This window comes from Drosophila nasuta, unplaced genomic scaffold (assembly GCF_023558535.2).
Source record: "Drosophila nasuta strain 15112-1781.00 unplaced genomic scaffold, ASM2355853v1 ctg62_pilon, whole genome shotgun sequence".
Classification (NCBI taxonomy): Eukaryota; Metazoa; Arthropoda; class Insecta; order Diptera; family Drosophilidae; genus Drosophila; species Drosophila nasuta.
In genome coordinates, this window is record NW_026869607.1 from 31,682 (window position 1) to 46,555 (window position 14,874).

General features: G+C 43.9%; 1 protein-coding gene across 1 annotated transcript; it reads right to left on the minus strand.

Moving 5' to 3' along the window:
• Positions 1–6,455: 6,455 nt before the first annotated feature.
• LOC132798024 (uncharacterized) lies at positions 6,456–14,104 on the minus strand. Its single transcript, XM_060809752.1, has 3 exons — positions 14,048–14,104; positions 12,209–12,330; positions 6,456–7,228 (listed from the first exon to the last, which is right to left on the minus strand). The coding sequence occupies exons 1-3, from the start codon at positions 14,102–14,104 to the stop codon at positions 6,490–6,492; spliced, it is 918 nt and encodes a 305-aa protein (XP_060665735.1). The 3' UTR covers positions 6,456–6,489.
• Between the last annotated feature and the right edge of the window lie 770 nt (positions 14,105–14,874).

Genomic DNA, 14,874 nt, shown 5'->3' on the forward strand with positions numbered 1-14,874 from the left:
ACCTGCGATTTCTATTCCTGGAGAACCATCCGATTCGATTGTGCCCTCGCTTCCTCCAGATGGGTGTCAATGAAAGGGTCAACCATATTAAGCAGCAGAAGCTGTGCTTAAACTGTTTCGCACGAGGCCATGTCCAGGCCAAGTGCACAAGTGCGCACAACTGTTTTACATGCAAGGGTCGCCATCATACACTCTTGCATCGAGTCAACCCGACGCCGACAGTCACTAATCCCACTCTAATATACAGTCCACTCCTTCCCAGTCAGCTAATGTGCAATCATTCCTGGCAGTTAACACACAAGGTGTTCTGCTGAGTACAGCTGTTGTACACATTTGCCATCACGGCGATCGGCACACAGCACGGGCCCTGATCGATTCTGGATCAGAGGCTACCTTCATTTCTGTTCAAGCGCTTGAGGATGACTCAAGTTGTAGCAGCCAGCCCGAAAGCATTGCCAATTCCTAATTGGCTCCCCGTTGCGACCAGATCTGCAGATTGAGGCATCGGCATTCGTCCTTCCGCACTTAGCAGGAAAACTGCCCTCATGCGCTGTCTCACAAACCATCCTCGACAATCTGCCAAGCATCCCGCTGGCCGACCCCAAGTTCTATGAGAGTTCGCATCCATCCGTTCTTCTCGGCGGCTCTCGTCCGAACGTTTGTAGAGCTTCATTGGTCAAGAGACCATTTTCGGTTGGATCCTGACCAGCCCAGTGTCGGGATCCACTTCTAACTCTATCTCGTCCTTTTCAACTCGACTGTCCGATCGAACTCCTACGATCCGTCCTGCGACAGGACCCCCTTCAAATCTATTTCAGTTTTTTCGGCTCGACTGTCCGTCGAACGAATCCTTAAGAATGGTCCTGGGATAGGACCCTCCTCTACATCTATTTCAGCTTCGAATGGTCCTGTGACGGGACCCCACTCTGATCCTTCTCCGGTTCGACTGTCCGTCGAACGATCCTCTACACGCAAGCCTGTGTTAGGCCCCAACTCAAAATCTGTTTCAACACCTTCGGCTCGACTGTCCGTCGACCGAACCTTTACAATTGGTCCTGTGACAGGACCCCATTCGAGACCTCTTTCAGCTCGACTTTCAGCTGGGGTTTCCGTGCCTCCCGGCACAACCTCGCGCCAGCCCAGGAGCCGACGCGACCACCCGGCACCCTCCAGAGAAGATCCACCAAAGACGTCCCATGTCAACGTTTCCCAGGCCGGCATCCACAGGCCCACTCACCAACGCACCAGGCCCGTGCCTAGCTCCCCAGACGGCACTTTCCAGTGCAAAGGAGTGAGCATACTCCCTACCGCGGCGGTCGGGCTACACATGGGGACAGCGGCTTTCGAAGCGCGAGTTGGTTCCGTGTTGTCCCGTAAGCCGCATCAGCGAGTCGATGCCAGGGGTCTTGGGCCTCTCCATCACTCGCATGGGCGCTGAAGGAGTCTGCACGGCGTCGTTGCGCTCCAAGACACACCCACTCTATCTATCCTGATATTGTCCTGCCGGGTATCCTCCCAAGTTTTATATTTTTGCAACCCCAATATTGCAAGGGGAGAATGTTGATGCGAGCGCATTGTAGGTGAGGGGCACACCTCCGTTCCGCCGACCGAAAAGCACTCAAAGCTTTTCGCTCACCAGCAATGCGCTCAATGCGTAAGAATGCACTCAAGCTCCAGTGCTCTCAGCTTCTCTCTCCCACAACTCACCACCACAATAGATCGACGAAATGCCGTCGGCATTTTCTCTATTGTTTAACGGCGCCTGAAGCAGATATAATTTAAATGCGTCCTAAAAGTATGCAAGAAATTTCCACTAAGGGCGCAGCTTTAAGTGCATAAGCTGCGCTGTAAAGCCGAGCTTTAAGTAGTGCATCAGCTGCACTGAAAAGCTCACATTTGACGTTTAGCGAGTTGCACTGGAAAGCTCAGCTTTGACGTTTGTGTCACCACGCGCATGCGCAGCTAGCTTAAGCTAGGCTGGTTCCGGTCAAAGCACTTTTCTGGTGACCGGCAGCGTGCATAGACGCATATTGGTTGGTGTAAAATTTTTACCACAAGACACAAGAGGTTAGAATTCTCTTAGTGCATTTTATACTTGGTAAGAATAAATAGTAATAGATTCTGGTAGGTGTTCTTTACTTATTGTTGTCGTTTTCACAGGTCGTTTTCGAAATTTTCTGCTTTTGGTTTGGCTCTTTTGAGCGTGACAGTGCCTAAGCTAGCGGCCGGCGGAGCGCTACTAAGCGCCATCTTTGTCGCCGCCCTAGCGGGCAGTAAAGCGCGCCAAAGTGCTCTCATTGCGGCACATAGCAGCCAGCTAAGCGTCCTTAGCGCCACCTTTGCGCGCATAGCGGCCAGCGGAGCACCCTTAGCGCCGCCGTTGCGTGCATAGCGGCCAGCGGAGCGCCTTAGCACCACCTTGCCGTCGCATAGCGGCCAGCGGAGCACTCTTAGCGCCGCCGTTGCGTGCATAGCGGCCAGCGGAGCGCCTTAGCGCCATCTTTGCCGCCGCACTAGCGGCCAGCGGAGCGCCAGTGCGCGTCTTCTTGGCTACCGCGTCAGCGGCCAGCGGAGCGCCATCTTGGCTGCCGCACTTGCGGCCAGCGGAGCGCCTTCGAGCGCCAGCTTGGCTATCGCGCTAGCGGCCAGCAAAGCACCAGCGAGCGCATCTTTCTCGGCATCTTTTGGCCGCAGTGACTAACTGCGCCGGCGAAGCGCCAAGCATCTGCTCGAGCCGCCAGCGCAGCACCCCTGCGACTTCTTGGCCAGCATTTGCGTCGCAACTTTAGTCATCATCTCCAGCATCTTCGCTCTTCTTATCATCACCAACTGTATCATCTCATCATCACCAACTGTATCATCTCATCTTTACTTTCCTGAATATCAGCGACTAGTTCGCGTGCATAAAAAGTGTGTGTGTGTTAAAAGTGCAGATATAAAAAAGTAAAAAACCAAATTTGAAAAGAAAATGATGCGCTACATTGTTTAAAACAAAATTAGAAAAATAATGTGAATGGTTAAAACTCAACAGTGTAGCGCCGCTCAGCACAAGTTAAAAATAAAATATGATAAGAAAATTTTAGTTTGGCAAAAATTGAAAAAAAGAATTGCACAGAAATATTATAAATAAATAAATAGTTTAATTAAATTTAATTTGGTTAAAATTCAAATGAATACAATGAAAAGTTAAAAGTTAAAAGTTGGAAAATTATCTTAAATAATTTAAAAGTTCACTCGTTCACGAAATAGTAAAAAATTCAAATTTACATTAATACGGTACTACAATGGCAAAAGTGTAAAATTATAATAAAATTAATAATAATTGTAAAACAACAAATTCAAAAGCAATTACAAATTCATTACCAATTACAATTTTTCAAAAGGAAAAAAAACAAAGCGCTGCTAAATTGCACTATTTTTATTTTTTATTATTACAAATTAAAAGTGAAGTATTTTATAATGCTCATTTCTTTAAATAAAATTAAATAGATAATTCAAAGCAATCGTGAACAAGTGAAATAAAAAGCTTGTTGGTTAATAAATTGAATTATGTTCAATTGGATCAATGAACGATAATGAATAAAAAACTAGTGCCAAGTTAAGAATTAACAAATTAAAACAACAAAAACAAAAGTACGAATACAAATGAATTAGTTGAAAAGAAATAATAAAATTGTAGAGCCATGCAAATTTAGAATATAAAAACAATGTGTGAATGTGTTATGCACAAGTTAAAACAAAACAGCTGAAAGCTTCTCAGGCTAAATGCCTGAACGGAAATTATTGTATAAAAAAAAATAAATTAATTGAATAAGTTATGAAAGTCAGTGCAAGTAAAATTATATAAAAATTTTTTTTTTCTTTTCTCCGCGATTGTGTCAGATGAGATTGTGTTAGTGGAAATTTCATTTGGTTTTATACAGCTATGTTCCAGTACTTCGCCGGAGATCGATCGCCGCCGCGGGAGTTCTGTATGTAAGTTTTCTTATTACAAATATTTGTATCTCATATTGACAATTCATCCGGCACATACTCGCAACACGAAAAAATGAATGAAAAATTAAATTGAAATTTTACTTGGAAAAAAAGAAAAATCACGATATAAATCTAAAACGTACTGTAGAGAAAATAAATAATAATACAAAGCACTAAACTATTATAACTTTTGCTACAATTTTCTTATAATATTATTAGTAAAATTTTGTACGATTTATTTTTTGTCGATTATAATGCATTGTTGGTTAATATTTATCTTTAATTAAATTTTATTAATCATGAACTAAGTTACTTTTTATTTAGCCGAAACAAGCCAGCGACACCACTGTCGTAGGGTTAAAAGGGATCACCAGAGCTCTGAGGCAGTGATCTTAGGGTGGGAGGGACTTCATCACTTAACAGCTGTGATGGCCTGCCTCAATTCTCGCTCTCTCTCTCTCTCTCTCTCTCTCTCTCTCTCTCTCTCTCTCTCTCTATTCTCTTTTTTTTTTTCTCTATTTTTTTGAGACAATTTTAGATCTTCCTTCTCTTTCCGGCTAGTTTTCTAGCAATCCCTTCTTCGTCGCAGCACGCTCAATTTCGGATCTTATATTAATAATAATGAGCAGCGAAGGAAGGGTTATCGGTATAAGCAAGACCACCACCCCCAAAGCCAACGAGCTAGAGCCGGACTCTAAAGCGTGCCCCGCAGATACCGATAGCCCTGTCGCCTTGTGCTTCTTCTCGTTGCACGTTACAGTTTTAATTAATTATTATTAATTAAGAAAAGTGGCGCCCAACGTGTAGGGCCTTAGTGAGTACAGTAAATACTCATTAAGACTCTCGGATAAATTCAAATATCGTACTCTAAAATCTTTTCATCTTCTTTTCATTCATTTTCTTTTTCATTCATTTTCTTTTCAAAAATTCGACTTTACCTCAAATTTGTTAGGGATTGCAAGAATACACAATCAGTTCCTTTTTGGCCAAAAGAAAAGTTGGATTGGAATTTTCCCCTTTTAATTTTTGTATTTGCCAATGATGGAGTATATATTTTTATGAGGAATACAAAATAAATTCAACTACGGTAGATTATTTTGGCCCATTTAAATTATTTTTCATCATTGGTGAAGCAGGCCAAAAAGAAAAAGTTGTGTAGGAATTTTCCCTTGTAATTCTTGTACTTGCCAATAATGGAGTATTTATTTTTATGAGGAAATACAAAATAATTCAACTACGGTAGATTATTTTGGTCCATTTAAATTGATTTTCAGTATTGGTTAAACAGCACAAATTTTGATGTTCTTCATGTCAGTCGAATGGAATGTGTAAATATTTTGTTTAGAAAATTTTGCAACCTAGAATGACTGAAGAATATCCAAAATTGAATTCTTCTTCTTTCGAATTTTCGTTTCTAATTATTGAATTTGCCAATAATGCGGAATTTATTTGTATGAGGAAATACAAATAAATTCAACTACGGTTGGTTATTTGGCCCGTTTAATTTATTCCTCATTGTTGGTGAAACGGTTCAAATTTTGATGTTCTTTATGTCAGACGGCTTGGAATATGTAGACATTTTAATTGGAAAATGCTACAACCACGAATGACTGAGGAATAGCTAAATTTGAAATTCTTCTTCTTAGAATTAGGCTCCTCTGATTTGCTGGAATACAACAAAAGTATTGTAAACTGCTTTGTTGTCCGTAAATCAGGCCTAATTTTGATGGAAAATTCATTTTTTTCACTATTTCTATTTCTTTTTTTTTTTTGGGAATTTTGGTAGTGAATGAAATTACCCTACAATATGTGGTTGTCAGGCTTTGTTATCGGCTAAAAAGAATTTATGATACCTCTGATTACATATTATTTTTGAATTTCTCTTTTGTCGTTAGGACAATACGATTTTTGAGTTGTGGTTTTGGTCATTTATCTATTTATTTCATTTATTGATTTAATTATATATTTTTTTATTTATTCATATATTTACATTTTATATTTTTTTGGAGTTGTTATATTAGGTGGGATCGTTGTCTCTGTTCAGTTCTTCATAGTTGGCCCCGTTCGTATTGATTTTTTTCTTAAAATGAGTGTCGCTCGTTCGCCTAATATAGGCGCTTTAGGAAAGCCAGCTCTTGTCTACTTTGCAAAAGTGAGTTCAGATCTGTCGCAGAAAAATTACAAGAGTTTTTGCAATATTATATTTTCCGCTTTATTCGCGAACACAAAGACTGGACCTAATTGTTGTTGTTAAACGACGAAAACGAAAACGGAGTAAATGATGACGCGCTGTAGAGTTCTCAATTTCAACTGTGTTTATAATTCTATGCTAAGTTACATTAAGCCTAACTTAACTAGAGTGGCGAAGCGAGGCGAATTCGCTCAGAGAGCAAAACGAAAGCTTTATTGCGCTCTCGCTTCGCCCTAATTCTAATAACTTCATTTGACAACTTCATTATCTTAACTAATGTACATCAAATGGGCCAACACCGGCCCCGATGAACGGCTGTGCCTTCATGCTAATGGCAGAGGCGCCAATTTGTGAATTGGCCGTTTAAACAGCCCTCCTGTGCTGGTTCGCACGTCTGCGACGCGCACCGCCCCGTCCGCTCCCGGGTATACCGCCACGACTCGCCCCACCATCCACTGCATCGGCGGCTGATTGTCCTCTGCGACGACGACGAGCTCTCCGATTCGCAGATTTGGCTGCAACCGGTCCCACTTGGCCCGTGCCTGCAGGCCCAGCACATACTCCCGGGACCATCGCTGCCAGAACGCTCGCTTGAGCGACGAGACAGCTCGCCATCGCCTTAAGCAACTCAGACCCTCCTGGTCCGGGGTCCGCGATGCTGCCGGTGCCACCAGTGGTCCGCCCACCAGTAGATGCCCGGGGGTTAGCGCCTCGCCGTCGTTGGGGTCTTGGCTTACGGCTCCTAGCGGGCGGGAGTTGAGCACCGCCTCGACCGCCACGACCACTGTCTGCAGCTCCTCGAGCGTGAGCAAGGCGTTGCCCACCGTCCGTAGGAGTAGGTGCTTTGCAGACTTCACACCTGCCTCCCATAGTCCTCCGAAGTGAGGAGCCCTCGGCGGTATGAACGCAAATTCGCATCCGCTTCTTGATGCGAAGTCGCGAACTGCGTTCTCCTCGGCCTCGACTCGCCTCCTTAGCTCCTCCAGATGGCGACTTGCTCCGACGAAGTTCGTCGCGTTGTCGCAATGGACTCGGCTCGGACATCCTCTTCGACCAACAAACCTTTGGAAAGCCATTAGAAATGCATTAGTTGACAGGTCGGATACAATTTCTAAGTGAACCGCTTTTGACGCAAAACAGACGAACAAAGCTATGTACGACTTGTACGGCGGCTTTCCGCGAATCCTATAGGTTGTCTCAACCGGGCCACAAAAATCTACGCCACAAATTGAAAATGGGCGGAGCGCTCGGAGTCGATCAGCAGGCAAATTTCCCATTATTTGCGTAAGCAGCCGAGGTTTGCATTTAAAGCAACGGATGCATGATCGTACTGTCTGACGACAAAGCTCTTGAGCATTGACTAACCAAAGTCGTTCTCTGAGAATGCTCACGAGCGCTCTTGGGCCAGCGTGACAGTTGGTCAAGTGAAGGTACCTCACATAGCTGCGAGCAAATTGTGAGCGCTTCGACAAGAGGAGTGGAAACTTGGCATCATATGAAATAGGAGCATTTACCAGTCGCCCCCCGACTCGCAACAACGAAAACGAACACCAAGATCCTTCCTACTCATGTATGAAAGGATTGAGTCGTTGTAGACTCGAGCTCACACGTGTACTCTTACGAACCCTTTCTATATCGTCTCTGAATTCGAAATCCTGCATTACTTCAACTTTTTTGCTGAATGCTTCTTTCAGTTCTGATGCCGTTGGAACCAGTTCAAATTGAACTGTTTTGTCTTTACATCTTCGAATGAAGCGGAACACATAAGCGAACACTCTCAACAGACTTGTGTGCGACGAAAACTTTCGATCGAGTCCACTAGATCTGACTTTACCACTATAGCTGTCAGTCCAACAGCTGTTTTGCGCACTTCAAATTGTGCGTCTCTTCAGAGACGAAATGGTGGTTAACTGGCCATGCGTCGTGTGGTTCCATCAAGAATGACGGACCACTAAACCACATTGACGCGCACAGTTCAGTCACATCGCAACCTCTCGATACAATGTCTGCGGGTTCTGCTTAGTTGGAACATGACGCCATTCCACGCTCTCTGACCACTCTTGAATCTCGGCCACTCGATTCGACACGAATGTCGCGAGAGTGGAAGGATGTGACCGGATCCAATGAAGAGTGTCTTCCGAATCTGACCAAAGAACCGTCCGTTCAATTGGAGATCGGATCAGCCTTCGGATGCGGTGGCAGAGTTCTGCAAGAAGGTGAGCTGCACACAACTCAAGTCTAGGAAGAGTCTTAGTCTTGAGGGGAGCTACTTTTGATTTTGAGGTTAGTAATGATACTTTACAACCTTCTGCAGTTTGCGTACGAACGTAAATACACGCCCCATACGCTCTTATTGAGGCGTCGGCGAAGCCATGTATCTCTATCGGTGACGTAGGCTCTGTGAACAAATATCGTGGCACTTTTATGTTTTGCAATTGTGTCAAATTTGACTTCAATTGCTGCCACGATGTATCCAAACTCAATGGTATGGATTCGTCCCACTCCAACTTTTGAAGCCAGAGCTCTTGAAGCAGCATCTTTGCTTTTATAATTAAGGGACTCAATAGGCCAAGCGGATCGAATAACCGCGATGTCACCGAGAGAATGTTCCGTTTTGTCGCTTTAAGACCCATGAATGAATCGTCGATCCGGAATTGGAACACGTCTTCATTTGGCAACCAAATCACACCTAGAGTCTTGGTTGCGTCAGTCTCGGAGATCGTTATCGGCTTTGGTGTACTGTCTGATCCGCATCAGACAGAACCCAGGAGCATTCGAGAACCACTTCGCAAGTTCAAAACCTGCTCCTAGCAGTATCTGCGACACTTCAGACTTAATTGTCTTCAGGTCCTCGACGCATGCGGCACCAGTCAACATATCGTCAACGTAGAAGTCTTGCCTGATAACCTCAGCTGCCATGGGGTGCGAGGATCTCGCAATCTCGCTCAGCTGGATCAAAAACCGTATGGCCAAGAATGGCGCTGGCGCAGTGCCATATGTTACAGTATTTAATCTGAATAATCTCAACGAGTCTGATGGATCTTTCCTCCACACTATGAGCTGATAGTTTCGATCTGCCTCGTGCACCATAACTTGGCGGTACATCTTTTTGATGTCGGCCGTTAATGCATATTTATGCAATCGAAAACGAAGCAGAGTTGAAAACAGCTCTTCTTGAATGGTCGGCCCGACCATAAGAATGTCATTCAACGCCTTATGTGTCGAAGTGCGACACGAAGCATCAAATACGACCCTCAGCTTTGTCGAAGTGCTTTGGGGCCGTAGTACACATTGGTGCGGAATAACATAGTGTGGTGTACTTGGAAGGATGTGACTCACTTCGGACATGTGGCCCATCTCTACATATTCTTCCATAAATTCCAAGTACATTCGCCTTAACTCGGGATCTCGAGTTAAGCGTTTTCAAGCGACAAAACCGCCGTTTAGCAACTTCAAATGAGCACCCAAGCTGGTGCGAATCTGATTTGAACGGCAGTCTTACTTCGAAACGACCAGACGGCAATCTTCTCACATTATTTGTGAAATGATCTTCACAACTTTGTGGTTCAGCGGAAAGGACTTTGGAGGAGAGCGCACATCTTCGACAGTCCAAAACTTCAGCAAGGTCTTGTCAATCGAGCTCAAACTTTCTTCCTGATAGCTCAGATTGACAGTCATCTTCTGGTGAGATTTTTCACCAGGAGTGTACCGCCCCGAGACAATCCACCCAAGGCTTGTCTTTTGGAGGATTGGACACTCTGGACCTTGCTTGATTTGGCCAACGGACAATAGATCAAAGAATGTTTCAGCGCCGATAAGAAGATCAATTTTCTGTGGTTTGTAGAAATAGGGATCCGCTAGCTGAATATTGTCAGGTATCTTCCAGCCACTGACATTTACAGTGTGATCTGGCTGATAACCTGAGATCGATTTGAGGATCCATAAATCGATCGCGTATTCATTGCAGCCAACTCGCGACTTCACCATAGTGTGTATCTTTTCTTAACTTGAGAATTGGATTCACCAATGCCAAGCAAGCTGATGCACGAGTCTTCTCTACGCAAATGCAGCCGCTGAGCTAGTTCCTCAGTCACATAATTAATTTGTGACCCAGAGTCCAGCAAAGCTCGGGCTAAGACGAAATCGCCTGAATTCGTCTTTATTTTGATGACTGCTGTGGCCAGGATCACTTTATCTGACACGGTCGCATGCATCGCATGTGAAGTGGATGGACGATCAGGCTCAACAGCGGAGAGACTCGGGGTGGTAACGCTCTACTATTTGTAGTCGCAGAATATATGTGCAGCAACGTATGATGTGAACGGCTGCACACACGACACTTTTGTCTTACATTTGGCGACAGTGTGACCCTTCCGAAGACAATTTATGCATAATGCAGTTGATTTCGCGTAGTCGAATCTCTGTTTAACTGCCAAGGCAGCAAACATCGAGCAACTCACGATGGAATGATCTTCGGAACTGCAATATTCGCATATTTGGGTCTTTTGATCAATCTTATCTTTGAGCGTCGTACACGAAAACGAGCTTTTATTAAGCTGTTTAGTGGAAACGGCTTGACTATCGGACTTTGTCGAATTCTCAGCTGACAAGTGCTGATATCGACGATTAAGCACAGTTTCACACTCACTCCATAATGGAATTTTCGTGTAATCTAGCTGCTCATCCCACTTCTTCTTTGTCATTGCATCAACTTTGTGCATGACCAGGTGAATAAGGATTGCATTTGCAATCTTCTTATCATCACCTATCGACAACAAAGATCCGTATATCGCAGAGACAATGTCAATCAAGTTTCGCAACGCTGAAGCGGAGGGCTGCGAAATTGGCAAATTGAAAAGAGCAGTGATATTTTCATTAAATATCAGACAATCATTGTCATATACTCTTTTCAAACTTGCCATTGCTTTCTCATAGTTGTCCTCGGTGACTTGAAACGCTCTCACCGTTCCAAGAGCCTCACCAGAGAGACAAGAAATGAGATGATTGAATTTCTCAATGCGCGGAATTGAATGGTCATTGTCAACAAGAGTCTCAAACAAACTTATGAAATTTTAAATTCGGAATACTTTCCGCTGAACTTTGGCAATGAGAGTTTAGGCAGACGGGTACGAGGAGCGGCAATCGGCTGAATCGATATATTGGCGGATGAAGTATCGGTCAACGATTTCACCATCGCCTTCAGCCTTGTCTTTGCAGTAATGCAAATCTCTTCTAACTCGCACCGGTAATCGTCATATTCGTTAAATGTCTCAATTCTGCTTTGATATTTGAGAGCATTTTCAATATGCGACGACAACATCTCAAGCCTGCACTCTAGCTCTGTCAAATCTCGACCGATCGTGTCATCGAGAATTTGATTATTAACTCTGCAAATGCTCTTCACGCAAATAGCAAGTTTCTTTTTAGAAACTAAGCTTTCTCGGACAATAATAGGGAGTACACAATTCGAGGGAGCAAACAAGATATCGCACTGATATGCTCAACCAACGAATGTAGGGGAGCGAGTTCTAAGCGCTGTAAAGCGCGCGACAACTAAAAGTGCAAGCAACAACACAGACTACAGAGCGCAATGCACTGTGCAGATGCTGGCTTGCTAACGTATGTATGTGTGTATGTGCGCTGTTTCTAAGCGCGCGAAACGAAACGAAAATGCAAGCAACAACAACACGGAGCCGAAATGCACCGGTGCAGTGTTGGCTTGCGGGTATATACGTATGTGCGCTTAGCAACAGCACACAACTTACAGCGGCTACGAATCTGGTGACAAAGAGGGCGACGAAAGCGAAAATTGCAACGAACTAAGAGAAGAAGTTCGATGCAATGGAAATAAAATTTCCCTAGTCACTTTCACTTAGAAAACAAAACAATATTCTGCCTAAGCGGTTCACTTTTTTAAATTAAAATATAAAATTTAAAACAAATGCTCTACTATTACGTATGTGCCAAGAATTGAAAGCGTCACTAGAATTTTGCAACTTGGCAACCAATTCAGTTTTTCGCTTCCAATTTTTCGCACAGTACCTGGAATTGGCGATCTTTAATGATCCCAGCCACTTTCCTCTGTGTGCTCTGCTTGGTGCAGGGTATCCTCCAGCGATGATGCCGAAAAATCCACCGATGACAAACACAAGGAGATCACAGCACTGGCACAAGACAATTGTTTGTTTATGTTTTATTTTATTTAGCGACCGGCGCGAATTTGTTTTGTTTTCTGTTTTAGATCAATCACTCGCGTTCAACAACAATTAGCGTCCACCCGGGGGCGCCATGAAAAAATACAAGAGTTTTGCAATATTATATTTTCCGCTTTATTCGCGAACACAAAGACTGGACCTAATTGTTGTTGTTAAACGACGAAAACGAAAACAGGTAAATGATGACGCGCTGTAGAGTTCTTAATTTCAACTGTGTTTATAATTCTATGCTAAGTTACATTAAGCCTAACTTAACTAGAGTGGCGAAGCGAGGCGAATTCGCTCAGAGAGCAAAACGAAAGCTTTATTGCGCTCTCGCTTCGCCCTAATTCTAATAACTTCATGTACATCAAATGCGCCAACAAACACCTTGTGACCATGACTTTCACAAAAAGTGCATCGAAGCGTATTTAAAGACAAATGAGAAGTGTCCAGTCTGTCAAGCAGTGTGTAGGCCAGCATCAAATAAGCCGACAAACAACCAAGGCTTACAAACTCGCTCTCAGTCCAATAGTCGTACAATGGAAGAGCAGGGTAGCCAATCGACAGCAAATGATGGCCCTAGCACATCACAAGGCGTTGCAATGTCGCAGACCCGAGATTCGGAAAATGCTGAAGGGGCCGATCCATTTCCTTTGCTCTCGATGGAGCAAAGACTGCTCTAACTCTGACGGAGAGAATGGCTGAACTGATCCAAAGTTCCGTAGTTGATAGCATGCAAAGACTAATAGCAACTCCCGTCCAGAGTGAAAATAGGTTCACTCCTACGCAAGCTGCTCCAAGAGTTGAAAACCGACCAGTTCACGATATGAGGCTTGAGGGTAACACAGATTTTATGTCGCACCAATCAGCCACACCCATCTCCCACATTTCCGATCTTTTTAACAGGCCCGACAAAGTGGTTCAAATTCTGAATGGGTGGAAAATTAAATTTTCGGAACTGGAGTGTCCGTAGAGAATTTCATCTATAGAGCGGAAGCGCTGACTCATCAAACTCAGGGAGGAAACTTTGCTGTTCTTTGCAGAAATGCCAGTGTGCTTTTTGAAGGCAAAGCCTTAGAGTTTTATTGGCGATACCATAAGTCGACTAGCGAAGTTCGATGGGATAGCTTGTGCTCGGCATTGCGGTCGCATTTTCGCATCGCTAGAGACGATTGTGATATCGAAGAGTTGATCCGAAACAGAAAGCAAAAGACCAGCGAGTCTTTTGATAGTTTCTATGAAGGTATATCAATTCTAATCGATCAGTTGGAAGCTCCGTGGTCAGATAACAAGATCGTTCGAATTCTGAGAAATAACTTGAGACCAGAAATTCAACATGAGTTGCTCAATGTTAACATAAGAACAGTTCCAGCTCTTAGGGAAATATGCAGACGTCGTGAAACGTTTTTAGACGACGTGAAGAGGTCTCATGGATACGCTAGACTAGCTCCTTTTAAGCGTGAGGTGTCGGAGTTGGTCCAAGATACAGATGAGAATAGCGAGACGGAACCAGCAGAAGATTTGGACGTGGAGGCTATATCCTTGATATGCTGGAATTTCCGAAAAGAGGGGCATAGGTATCAGGATTGTCTGTCCGAAAGAAGGGTCTTTTGCTATGGCTGTGGAGCAGCAAACACTTATAAGCCAAGTTGCTTAAAATGTTCAAAAACTCCAAGTTCGGCACCTCGAAGTCGGCGTTCAGACCGAAGACTCCGAGTGCCGCAAAGAGCCAGGCTACCATGACGGATCAGTAGTGAAAGCACATAGTCATTCACTACCTACTTTACCAGATGTACAAAAACAAGATGGAAGCTCATTGCTACATCAAAAATTCCCAGCTTGACAATAAACCCTGAACGAGAATGTTTACCAAAGATTCAGAGCACGAACGCACGAAACTCCAAGCGTATTAAGTCCTTTGGCAGCACGTCAAAAGGCAGTAATCGGATTAGAATATTTTTGTTCGAACTCTCCAGGATCATTTGATCCGAGGCCATTTCTGCCAATTCGTATCTTAAACCGCACAGTCTTTGGATTGCTCGACTCTGGTGCATCCAAAAGTTGTTGCGGAGGTAGTTTGGGCAAAGAATTATTAGGTTGCATTCAAGACCATGCAGAGTAGTACCACTGCTGATGGAAGCACACAGCAAGTAGTAGGTCGAATTAGAGCGGACATCGAATACGGCAACGTGATAAAGTCATTGAATTTATATTGTAGTAGGACGTGTGCCTACATACACATACACATGTACATATTAACTTAACGCTCTCTCGGCTATCCGAACATCCGAACTCTCTCTCGGTATTGGCTCTCTTTATCGATTTCACATTCTATGTTATACAGAATTGAGCTACGCGGTCAGTCTTGATCGAGCAGCGAAATAAATCGGACGTTTAGACTGCATTGAGATTGTTTTATTGTGTGCGCGAGACTACCACAATTTTCAGAAGTGGGATCGACAAATCAAAAAAAAATGAACACGCCTACATTTGAGAAGTACACTACGGCAC

Excerpts from the sequence above, each read along its gene's own strand:
- LOC132798024 (XM_060809752.1), bottom strand. The coding sequence starts at position 14,104 with ATGGTAGCCTGGCTCTTTGCGGCACTCGGAGTCTTCGGTCTGAACGCC. Across the intron at positions 12,331-14,047 it reads GTCTGAACGCCGACTTCGAG|TGCTGTGATCTCCTTGTGTT; the intron begins GTGCCGAACTTG and ends GTCTTGTGCCAG. Across the intron at positions 7,229-12,208 it reads TTAAAGATCGCCAATTCCAG|GTTTGTTGGTCGAAGAGGAT; the intron begins GTACTGTGCGAA and ends GGCTTTCCAAAG.